The sequence below is a fragment of the Haliotis rubra genome, unplaced genomic scaffold, assembly GCF_003918875.1.
Source record: "Haliotis rubra isolate DU_JTF1 unplaced genomic scaffold, ASM391887v1 Scf659, whole genome shotgun sequence".
NCBI lineage: Eukaryota > Metazoa > Mollusca > Gastropoda > Lepetellida > Haliotidae > Haliotis > Haliotis rubra.
The window spans coordinates 157,054-169,982 of NW_025767367.1; the positions used below are offsets into that span (position 1 = coordinate 157,054).

Below are 12,929 nucleotides of genomic sequence, written 5' to 3' on the forward strand. Positions count from 1 at the left end.
GATATCTTTAGAGATATCAGGAAATATTGTCTTGATATCTCAGCAGGATTTTACGATATCAGTAGTTCTATTTTGGACATCAGAAATTAATTATCATCTTCAGTTATTTTCCGACATCTTAAATACATTACTGATATCTTTAGGTATAATATGGACATCTTTAAAACAATTGAAGATATCAGTAATTTCACGGAATCAGCTAAGCCTGTGCATCTAAGACTAGGTTCCTGTCTATCTGATATAGTGGAACCAATACAGTGGAACCGGCTAAGCCTGTGTGTCTAAGACTTTGCTGCTGTCTATTTGATATAGTGGAACCAATGTACTATGGAACCAGCTAAGTATGTGTTTCTATGGTAGATTGATGGCGTATTGCCCAGTAGAGAAGGCCGCCATTGGCCGCCATTCGGTAGTCAATGCCGGGGTCAGTGTTGAAGCGTAGCGCAGCGCAGCAGACCCCGTTAACCAGGCTGCCTGAAGCTGCAGTTCCAGTGAGAATTAGGGCTGGGACGGGTAACCCGGATATCCGGGACGGGTGGGTAAAGAGTTGAACCCGTGTACCCATCACATTACCCGGAACCGCTTTGATCACGTGACTAATAATGAAAATTAATTGAATGTGTTTGTTATTATTTTAGATTGTCGTCTTATGTTTGAGATTGTGGCCAAAACTTGCTCTTAAAACTCAAAGGATATCAACTGTCGACAACTAAGCATGTCACGAGATAGATAGATTGGCTTTATTTCCTCCAGATATGAAGATTACAAGCATTTAAACATCACATGATATTTACAGACAAGTAAATATATGAATACATCAGAAAGTTAATGAAACAGGAAATTGCATTTACTGACAAAATCAGCCACAATTAACATTATTTGGCACCAGGTATCAAAGTGAATCTCTTCTGTACAGTCTGGGAATCCACCAAGGAAGAATGAGATGATGAAGTCGTCATCTTTTTGACCATATGTCAGCAAAGCATTTGACATCCATCAGGTCAAATACTTTGTCAAACAGTTCGTCTCTCTCTGACATGTTCTTGGAACATGATATGAAAACATGGTTCACAAAGTCATAAACAACTGTACCACATGCACATTCTATAATTTGGCATGAAATGCCTGTGGACCCGTTTTTTTGTAAATAACTCTTCATCTAGTGACCCAATCGATCTCAAACTGTGCAAGTGGATGTTTTGTCAGACAACCTAATCACATTGTAAATCACCGATTTTATGCATTTGAATTAAAGAATCTGTCTATGTAACTTTCAATAAAATAAACAGCAGAACGCAGACTACTTGCAGAGGGAGGGAACCAATGACCTGTAACAACGGCAGTGTTGGGTCATAAGGGTAAATGCACGTGCAGTTCATGATAGTTAGCTGTGTACTGCACAGTGAGAGACCGTTTGAATCATTCACATTGACTACTTCTAGCTGTCATCATGAATGCTTATTCAGATGATGCTAAACGTTTAATTAGAAATGTGTTGAATTTTTAAAAAAAAGAGAGCAAACGTAGCAAACCGATTTATAAGGTGTCGGATTACATGAAACGTACAAGTTTGGCTCTTGGCATGAAAGAGAACATCGTGCTAAAAATTGTGAAAAATAAACCAACAACCAATAAACAAAACCGTGTACAAAAAGGTAGGCATCCAAAGTTAGATTCTTTTGACATCAGGGTCATCAGAGATGTCATTCGCCGGCTATTTGCTAGAAATGAACACCTGCCCACAAGAAAGTTAAAACACATCCTTGCAGAGGATCACGACAATAATGTTTCTAGGTTTATGCTAAGCAAACTACTGCTCAAATTTGGATACAAGTACAAGAAGGTAGCAAACCAGAAACTTGTAATGTGTGAGAGATCTGATATTGTGAAAATTAGGTGTAACTATCTGAGAGAAATTAAGCAGGCAAGAGAGGATGGGTTCGAACCTATATATCTGGATGAGACCAGGGTCAATGCAAACCATACTGCTGCCAGACGGTGGCTACCCACTGATCCCAGTGATGGTAGGAAAATACTAACAGGCAAAGGTGAACGTTTAATCGTTCTTCATCCTGGTTCCCACCGTGGATTCCTACCTGGGTGTGATCTGGTATTTCAAAGAGCACAGATGGTAGGGACTATCATACAGAAATGAACTCAACTGTTTTCACACAGTATGTTGAGGAACAATTGTTGCCAGCTCTGCCTTACAAAATTCTTGTTGTCATGGACAATGCTCCCTATCACAGTGTTCGAGATCCAAACAATAGGTGCCCAACTTCCAATGCAAAGAAGTCAGATATGCAGCAATGGCTAACACATAACAATATACAATTTTCAATTAAGGCCACTAAACCACAGTTGTACTCTTTGATTAAACCTAACAAACCTCCACCCACATATAACATTGACAACATGCTACGCCAACACGGCCATAAGGTCTTGAGATAACCACCGTACCACTGTGATCTCAACACAATCGAACTTATCTGGGGAGGCCTTAAAAGTACAGTGGCCCGGAAAAATCAATCATTCAAGTTGAATGATGTCAAGCACATTGTCAACACTGCTATATGTGACATTGACATTGCAAGCTGGCATGCATGTGTTGAACATGTAAAGAAGGTTGAGAAAGAGTACTGGCTCAAAGATGGCTTGAAGGAGCAAACAGTTAATCCAGTTGTCATTCGTCTTGACACTGATGACTCCTCTGTGGAAGAATATAGTGAACTTGATGAAGTTTAATTCTGTTATTATAGTTACATATAATAATAGTATCCAGCCAGATATGCTCAAAGAAATATAACTTCTTTTAACAATGACAGCACTGACTAATTCCAACGACTTATAGTGTAACATGAAACACTCAATTTGGAATGTGAACGACATCAAAACATAACACTTTTGTCTTCATTCTATCTTTTCTTCACTGAGTGTGCATGATTGTGTGTGCTTGTGTCCGAGGGAACGGGGCTTTAACAGTTGTTGAGTTCTAACCATAGGTGGTCCGATTAATGATTTAGTGTAATATACTTTCTGTGTTCTTTAAATGCATTTCCACTTAGGTACTGCATAAACAAAATATGACATTAACATTACAAATTTAAAGATTTTAACCTACAGAATAATTCTCACTAATGGGTTTTGTGGTTAATGTTGAACAACTCAGAGCAACAAACTCCGTATGATGGTTACCAGTTGGCACCCACCTTACCCTATTCACGACCTGTGACACCTCTTCATACCTGTCACGTGCATAGCTGACCTACATTGACGAACGTTGACCTTTATGACCCAACACTGCCGTTGTTACATGTCATTGGTTCCCTCCCTCTGCAAGTAGTCTGCGTTCTGCTGTTTATTTTGTTGACAGTTACATAGACAGATTCTTTAATAGAAATGCATAAAATCGGTGATTTACAATGTGATTAGGTTGTCTGACAAAACATCCACTTGCACAGTTTGAGATCGATTGGGTTATTGGATGAAGAGATATTTACAAAAAAACGGGTCCACAGGCATTTCATGCCAAACTATAGTGGTCTACATGCAATCTGGACAATTTTAGATATAGCATTAAATTTCAGGGGAAGTCTCTTGCACAGTAGCCAGAGTCTATTAGTCGTACAGTCATGTATCTGGGCAGATCTAATCTGTTGGCTATTCCGTGCATTCGAGTAGATATGTCGAAGCTTCTAACTCTATCTGTGACCAGCCGGTTCCACTGAGACTTGCTGAGAGGATTACAGGCATAGAAGTAGTCCCTTGCCTTCGTTTCAAGACTGTATTTTTGTACAAGTCTGAACATGCTGAAAGCGGGTGAGCAGAAGCATCGTTTATCGTTGTTAAGGTCACATTTATACTGACCAAATCGACCAATGAAGACACGTTTAAAGTAGTATTTACTACTCACCCTGCAGAGCTTGCCCATGAGTAGGAGTGATTGACGCTCAATGAAAGATTGTATTCCGGAAAGGATTGATTGATGGCGTATCGCCAAGTACAGAAGGCCGCCATTGGCCGCCATTCGATAGTCAATGCCGGGGTCAGTGTTGAAGCGTAGCGCAGCGCAGCAGACCCCGTTAACCAGGCTGCCTGAAGCTGCAGCTCCAGTGAGAATTAGGGCTGGGACGGGTAACCCGGATATCCGGGACGGGTGGGTAAAGAGTTGAATCCGTGTACCCATCACATTACCCGGAACCGCTTTGATCACGTGACTTATAATGTAAAATTAATTGAATGTGTTTGTTATTATTTTATTTAAGAGATTGTCGTCTTATGTTTGAGATTGTGGCCAAAACTTGCTCTGAAAACTCACAAGATATCAACTGTCGACAACTAAGCATGTCACGTGTAACATAGGTTGCATGTGCGCCAAGTAGGTAATATTTTACATGAAAAAGGATCAGGAACGCAGACATCCTCCTGTAATAGGTGTGCACATACTTTATTCAATATTATCCAGCTATAACATTCTACATGCCATATAAAAAGACTCATTCATTATCAACATGACAGGATTTAAAACGAAACTAAACCATTTTGCGTGGATATTGTTGCCTCGAATGTAACTTTGAGTTAAGCGAAACAATCTATGACCTGATGACACGTCGAATGTCACAAACGCGCTTCAAACATTAACGGCAATGGGCGACTTACTATTACTACTCTTACTACTACTATTCTTACTACTACTACTACTACTACTACTACTACTACTACTACTACTACTACTACTACTACTACTACTACTACTACTACTACTACTATATACTACTACTACTTGCTGCCTGGTGCCGTTCCACTAACCGATTTTATCTAAGATCAATCTTAGCAAGTAACGCCAATTTTACAATCGTCTTAGCTAAAAGTTACACCCGTTCCACTAACCGATCTTAGGCCGATCGTAGCCGGTCCCGATCTTACGATCCGATCCAAGCTTAGATCGAGACTCTTTCGTGCGAGAGATACAGGAATGCGAGGCACGAGTTATCTCGCATAGTCTAGCAAATGATAGAAAGTAGTTTGCGAAGTGAGTTAGATTTACGCCGCACTCAGCTATATAGTCCAGCTATATGGAGGCGGTCTGTAAATAATCTAGCTAAGATGCATAGCGTTCACTAACATGAGCATAATAAATGTATATTTATATGGGCGCCTATTCCATATCCTTGGGTATGCTCAAAGCGCTATGTACAGATAATTTACTCGAGAATATTTACAGCCGAGATTATAAGTAATATACAGAGAACAGGTTCTAAGTCTGGACTTTAAAAATGTCAATTGTGTCAGAGCTTTTAATATGTGTCTTAACTTGTCAATCAGAATAAACAAGGCGTGACGAGGCTATAACGTATGTATAATCTGTCAGTGGTCTTGAATAACACGCGGCCTGCCTTTAGAATCCCCCACCAAATATGCGCAGTGAAATCAAACATATTTGTACATTTTTGCTTCAGAACATTGTTCACTTCACGGTTGTCCCTATTCTTAACCATGACGTTGCAATATTGTTGTACAAATGTGTTATACCGACACGCTCGGTTGTGTTCCCATGACGACAGTGGTCAGACTGGCCTGACATTTGTAAGGCTTCAGTGCAGTGTTTGTTTACATCACAGAAATATACAAATCCATTTCATGGGGGACTTTAGGGGACGCTCACGGTGAAATGATCGCTCTTATTTTGCACACAGAATAGGAAAGCCACCATTTTGGTTTCTCTACGATTGATTTTAGCTATCCTAAGTTGGTCATGAGCAACTTAGACTTTGAATCTTAACTTTACGATTGACTTGGGTAAGATTGGTTAGTGGAACGGTATGCCGATCGTAACGTCACGCTAAGATTGGGATTTTAGGGGTTTACGATTGGCGTAGGGCTAAGATCGGTTAGTGGAACGGCACCCAGGACCAGTCACTTTCCACTCGCAATCGCCAAAATGTGATTTTAATAGGAAATATTAACATGAAATGTCGATTATGAAATGAATTTACAGAGACTGTCCAACACCTTGTCAGTGGATGTCCTTTCTTGGCACAAACAGCATATCTTAAAAGACATGATGGAATTGCTCGCCGCTTCTATATACTACCGTCTTCGCAATGCCTGTGGCTTTGACTGCGAGGTCTATCCATAGTACGACCCTGAACATATCCAGGACGTCATGGAGAATCATGCTTTTAAACTTCTTTGGAATAGGCCTCTTCAAAGAAATCTTGCCAACAAACCTGATCTTGTCCTTTTCGATAAAGCCAATATTAATGTACATCATTGGGATTTTCTGTCCCTTTTGGCAGCAACGTGACTGGCAAGATTCAGAAAAGCATGCTAAATGTGCGGACCCAACCTTTGAAATGTCTAGCTTGCCTCCCCATTGTTATCGTTGCCCTTGGTTTGGTAAATCCTGATCTCTTGGCGCAGATCAGGAGGGTGCCCTGGTTCTCCACTGGGAGTACAGCCCTTCTGACACTCTGGGTAATGCAGAAAGCTGCAGTGTTGGGGAGCGTTCATATTCTCCGGAAAGTTCTTGGTGGGTTCGACTAGGCAGCGTTTCCTGGGAAAAGTCCCATTCGCTGTCTGTGCTGCGTGTAGAAGAGGCAAGGGCCCTGAGTTGATGATGACCCTTACCAGCCTGACTGTGCCAGGATCACCCGAACCCTCTCTGCTGCTTGATTAATCTTAATCTGTTAAACATAATTATTAAAAATACTTTATTACCTCGAACGAAGGTAACACATAAAACAAGTGCACTCGGCATACATACAGTATGTTTACTGATCAGTTAAAAGACGAATGATAAGCAGGCTATCATTATAACATGATTTTTGCTATTATATTTGGGCACGCTCTCAATTCTATGTAAATTATAAAGCTTTGCAACCTATCCGGCTTACACGAAAAACTGGCTTGCTACGAATGAGTGAGTGCGTATGGTGCCAAGGCACTTATAAATCATTTACAATTTCCACATCATCATCACTGATACACAAATGGCTTTTAATTCTTCGATTGTTCCTGAAACTGATAGTAAGTTCTTCAGTGCTGTACGGTTTGTACATTACATTGTTTAATTACTTGTAAGTATAATGGTATACACTTTTTGTTTATACCTTCAATTGTATTGTACCTGTAAGTAGTTGGAATAAGTCGCAATAAGCGTTATAACGGGTACCCAGGTACCCACCTTTTTGGTATGGAGGATAAGCAGTTGTATATTTATAAAATTAAGATTTTGGGCCAGCGTTTATTACAATGTGCGCACTTCGTGTAAAACAAGTTCTTTCCCCCTTTGCTAACAAGTAACCTGTAGAAGCTATGTCTGGTTATTGCGAGTAAATAGAACATTAATGTTTCTTCGTCGTTTGTTTGATGTTTTACGCCGCACTCAGCAACATTCCAGCTATATGGCGGTGGTCTGTAAATAATCTAGTCTGGACCAGACAATCCAGTGATCAACATCGTTATCATCAATCTACGCAATTAGGATACGATGACAAGTGTAAACCAAGTCAGCGAGCCTGACCACCCGATCCCGTTAGTCACATGGATTGCTGAAGACCAGTTCTAACCCGGATCTTCATGGTTTGTTTCTTCTTCATCGCGACGAGCACACACAATATACATATTGCTAATGATTCTTTTGAGAGTCGCATTCAGTACTATTGTTTGCGGAAATGATTAAATAATGATTAGTAAAAGAACAAGCATCTGAAATTACATTTTTTGTCAACATTGCATATAATGCTATGGGCTCCTTTCCTTAAAAACAACACAGTTTCAGATATTAAACTGCTAAAGTGCTTAAGTTCATGTTCAAAAGCTATATCAGAATATTCAACATAGATCTCCGTACACGTTAAGGATACGGTGACACACCTGTTTATGCAAGGTGTACTACAGGTAGGGCATGGCGTGTTTACCCTTGATACGGTGACACACCTGTTTATACAAGGTGTACTACAGGCAGGGCATGGCGTGTTTACCCTTGATACGGTGACACACCTGTTTATACAAGGTGTACTACAGGTCGGGCTTGGCGTGTTTACCCTGGATACGGTGACACACCTGTTTATGCAAGGTGTACTACAGGCAGGGCATGGCGTGTTTACCCTGGATACGGTGACACATCTCTTTGTGCAAGGTGTACTACAGGTAGGGCTTGGTGTGTTTACCCTCGATACTGTGACACACCTGTTCATGCAAGGTGTACTACAGGTAGGGCTTGGCGTGTTTACACTGGATACGGTGACACACCTGTTTATGCAAGGTTTGTAATACAGGTAGGACATGGCGTGTTTACCCTGGATACTGTGACACACCTGTTTATGCAAGGTGTTCTACAGGTAGGGCATGAGCTGTTTATGCAAGGTGTTCTACAGGTAGGGCATGAGCTGTTTATGCAAGGTGTTCTACAGGTAGGGCATGAGCTGTTTATGCAAGGTGTACTACAGGTAGGGTATGACCTGTTTACCCTGGTGTCATCACTGATTTTCAGTGATCCGCTCTCATAAGTTTCATCACTATTTTGCCTCTTGACTTATACTGTTTTTCCAAGTGAAAATGTTAGAATGTATATCATTTAAATGTGGAATGTATCTGCGTATTTCTATATATTTGTACCTACTGTGTTAATATGTGTAGTTAATAGAATGTTGTCACTGTTCCTTCATGGAATTCTATACAATAAATATTTTATCTCACCCTATCTTGACCAATGGTTCTGCTTAATCAGATAACTGAGACTTCTCTGACGTTGATGATTCGATCGTCTTGATGGTTTCGTAAATCTCAGTAAGTCTTCCGCATACATTAATGCAGTTCTCCCAAGGGAACCTTTCTGATGGTGCCGATTTAGGCAATGGACGTCGACAATGATTATGAGCGCATGAGATCTTTGTCGGGATCGAAACAAGTATTTTATGTGCCCATCACACACTACGCAAATACAAGTGAACATGACCCAAACAAACACAAATACAAGTGAACAGGGCCTAAGGAGCAACAACAACAACAGCAGCAGCAGCAGCAGCAGCAACAAGTCAAAATAACAATGATCTCAACAGTATTTATTGAGCTTATTTGAGAGAAAAACGCTTTATTCAATAAAAGCTGACTGTAGCCCCTGTTTACAATGTCTTTAACAAGTTCATGTTACATGGTGCACTAGTTACTATATTTGACATGGAGTTAAGGCTGGGAGTTTCTGGAGCACGGAGGATATATCAGCGTTCACCGACCCGGCGAGTTAGCGAAGGTCCCAGAACAGAAACTCCCAGAACCTTCCAGAGTATATAAAAAGTCTCATCCCCCGTCATTTCCCATTACAAGCAGGTCAGCATTTGTGTCAAGAATATGTTACACCTCAATCATATGTGATGGTCGTGATAGTGAATTTGTTCCGCCCCTCTATTTTGTACTGTTATGCTATTTCCTCTGTGTTCTTCTAAACATTGTTAATATTAGAGTACAATTGTTAATTATACAAACATTGTTGGTTCCACATTGTATTGATGATCTCATTCGTTGTGATCACCAGGCATTAGGTAGGCAGGTGGAATCACTCTATAGAGCGTCGAGAAACTATTTCACACATTCAAAGCAGTACAATAGAATAACACACAATTGCATCTAGAATATGTGTTATGAATCAAGCTACATTTTATAATTAGGATATGCAAATAGCGATATACAGCAGGTTTCACTCATTCAGTAGAAACATGAGACTATAGAACATAAAGTTACATGATGTACACACAGTTACTTCCCTTAGACCATATAAGCGACATACATTCCCATGCATTTCAGTTGTTGATTATAAGCATGGTCGTTGATATTGAATTGGTATGTACATCTCTAGGGTGAAATGCACATGGACAGGTACTTTGTATTTAGTTACTTTTCCTGATTAACGCTTTCAAGTCTTAGGTTGTTTGTCGCGTGACAACAGCTGTCATCGATGTACATTCAGTTGATAATAGAATGTAGTATCTACCACATGAGGTCAGTGTGACCTATTCCGGTTGATGTATTCACAGTTCCATCACCCACTAACATTCTGTGTTTATGTTTGGATACTGAATATGAGGCCAGGTATGTTTCCACTCAGGGCTGGTGTCCCTGAATTACCCTGATGGGAGTCTGGAAAGGTTATCTGAATCCCATCAGTGGTTACAGTCTGCTTTACATTCACAACCTCGCAAGGATCCCGTGCCACTATGACGCTAGTACACCACTGTCCCCCGTGACCCAACTGATTCCCGGGACCCAACTGATTCCCGTGACCCAACTGATTCCCAGGACCCAACCGATTCCCGGGACCCAACTGATTCCCGGGACCCAACTGATTCCCGGGACCCAACTGATTCCCGTGACCCAACCGATTCCCAGGACCCAACCGATTCCCGTCATCCAACTGATTCCCGGGACCCAACTGATTCCCAGGACCCAACCGATTCCCGGGACCCAACCGATACCCGGGACACAACTGATTCCCGGGACCCAACTGATTCCCGGGACCCAACTGATTCCCGGGACCCAACTGATTCCTGTGACCCAACTGATTCCAGTCACCCAACTGATTCCCGTCACCCAACTGATTCCTGTAAGCCAACTGATTCCCTGGACCCAACTGATTCCCGTAAGCCAACTGATTCCCGTCACCCAACTGATTCCCGTGAGCACTGTAACCCCCGTCATTGTTACGTATGTCCACATACACAGTGTATGTGGTGCCTTTTTGCAGTGGAACCCACTCAGAGAACACAATGTTAGTCAGTTGTCCACGCCCGGGACGTTTCACCTTAGTGTCAGGTAGCGGTACAGGTGTCAGTGGACGATGTTTCGCATAAAGTGTAATACTCAACGGAACCTCCATGTCATCATATCCACCATACAGCTGAAAACCTTTCAGTTGAATCCTGTGATCGACAGAAAACGAGATAGCTACTAAAGCCATATTGACACATGACACAGATGCAAATCTTTGGACGTAATTACAAATGTCAGGTTCCTGTAATTGCTTTCGGTTTAAACCTACAAATGGGGAAATGTCAACAGTAGAGTCAATAGATCTGTCCATAATTCTAACTCTCTCCTCCGCTGTCAGTAATCCAGATGGGCCCACAACCTTCACTAGATACTCCAGGGACAGGCTGGTAAACCGGATCTCATACCTCATGTCACCCAGGAGTCTTCGTCTGTTCTCAGGCGTGTCACTCACACCTTCCTTCCGGCATCTTTCCTTTGTCCAGGACAGCACTGCTTCAAATATATCTTTCTCTTTCAGGTTCAGAGTCTCCGATTTCAGGAACTTCCCCAGACAATCAGAGCAAAGACCCACAAATCCTGGAGACTTGGTGACTCTCTCACCTCCTTTAGTCAGGATCACAAGGGCCTTCTGTTCCAAGTCCAGTTCCCCGTAACCATGACACTGCTCCAGGATCTGGCAGACATTGTCTTCTGACAGGGACTCCTCCAGGAAAGTTACACAGATGTCGTACAATGCATCAAGAGAATATTTCCTGGATGTGTACATTAGGCCCGTGACTATTTCAGCGTTGATTCGGGCCTCGTCTGTGTACATATACCTACAATAAATAATAATGGTTCATTTGGAGACAAACTTGTTCTCGCATTAACATTACTTCTCATGAATATTGCATGTCATATCGGGGAGGATGTGAGTGATAAAGATGGAGGGGTAATGGAATGTTTCTGTATTTTCAGCAACACATTCTTCAATACTTCCAGCTTAGCTATGGGTAATATTGGTACATACTTTGTCCCATGATTGTGGTACACGAACATATATATCTACTAAGTTATAAACTATGCTCTCCCTAAATAAGAAACGCCTAGGTGTATTTTCACGAATTGTATCTGCTAACTTCATCAAATTAGATAACACATCTAATTGTGGATTAATTTCACGGTATAAACGATAAAATGTCTGTGAAATTGTATTGCTTATAAAAAGTCAACGAAGTGAAGGCGTCCGTTCTCAGTTGGGCGTTGTTTTCAATATTGATTGTAACCACCATGAGCCCCCAAAACTTTTCTGATCCGTCTCGGCTTGGACTGAATAAGTCTTTGAATTCGACCTTGTGGAAATCTGGCCCATTCCTCTTGCAATGCCGGCTAAAGTTGACCTAACGTCTGGGGCGCTGACGTTCGCGTACGCGTGGACAGCGGCAAATGCTGTGTGAGGCCTGTCATTATCTTGGTGGATCAACTCCCTCTGGAGGTCAATGATCGGGACGATGTGAATTCTTAAGATTTCGTCTCTGTACCGAACTGAAGGCGCACGAAGTTAGATTTCTCTGTGTATGATATGAAGGTATATTTCATGTACTAATATCACCTCTGCGTTTCTTTTTTGGGGAGAGTTAAGACTGAAAACTAAACGTCATTATAACGGCGTCCATAACGTCCATGCCATGTCGTAGCTTGATCTTTAGGATTGAACAACTTCGTTGGCAGTTTCTGACAGAGATTGTGACAATGATATCTGCCTAGCGACTATGGAAGGTATTTTATATTTGATAAAACATGAATTGTAAAATTGGTAGATTAAACACACCTTAAGAATTCCTTGAAGATGTCAGCCTCAATATCCGGGATGGTTACCTCCCCTTTTTCCGCCAGGGGGCCACAGAACATGGCATAGAACACACAGCTCCGACTGACAAGAACATAGCGGTGAGCTCGGACCACCTGTTTCCGTGACCCCACCCGGAAGGTGACGTCACTGAAGTCTTCGGTTTCGAGCATTCGCAGATTACACTGTGTAAGTGTCTTCCTTGCCTGCCAGTTGTCCACATACCCAGATTCTTGTCTTTTAACGGACATCGTGTAGTTCTGAACAGAGAAAACGAGAATATATATATCACATCAAATATATATAAGTGCACCAAGTAGTGTAAACATAA

At 41.5% G+C, this 12,929-nt stretch overlaps 1 protein-coding gene across 1 annotated transcript in view; it reads right to left on the reverse strand.

Annotated features, from left to right (window-relative positions):
- Positions 1–9,053: 9,053 nt before the first annotated feature.
- Positions 9,054–12,929, reverse strand: part of LOC124257335 (BTB/POZ domain-containing protein 6-like) — a 28,450-nt gene continuing 24,574 nt past the window's right edge. The window contains exons 3-4 of the mRNA XM_046691371.1: positions 12,581–12,858; positions 9,054–11,588 (exon numbers count right to left, since the gene is read on the reverse strand). Of these exons, the coding sequence (XP_046547327.1) occupies positions 10,064–11,588; positions 12,581–12,849 (1,794 nt within the window). The 5' untranslated portion in view covers positions 12,850–12,858 and the 3' untranslated portion in view covers positions 9,054–10,063. The remainder of the gene's footprint in view (positions 11,589–12,580; positions 12,859–12,929) is intronic.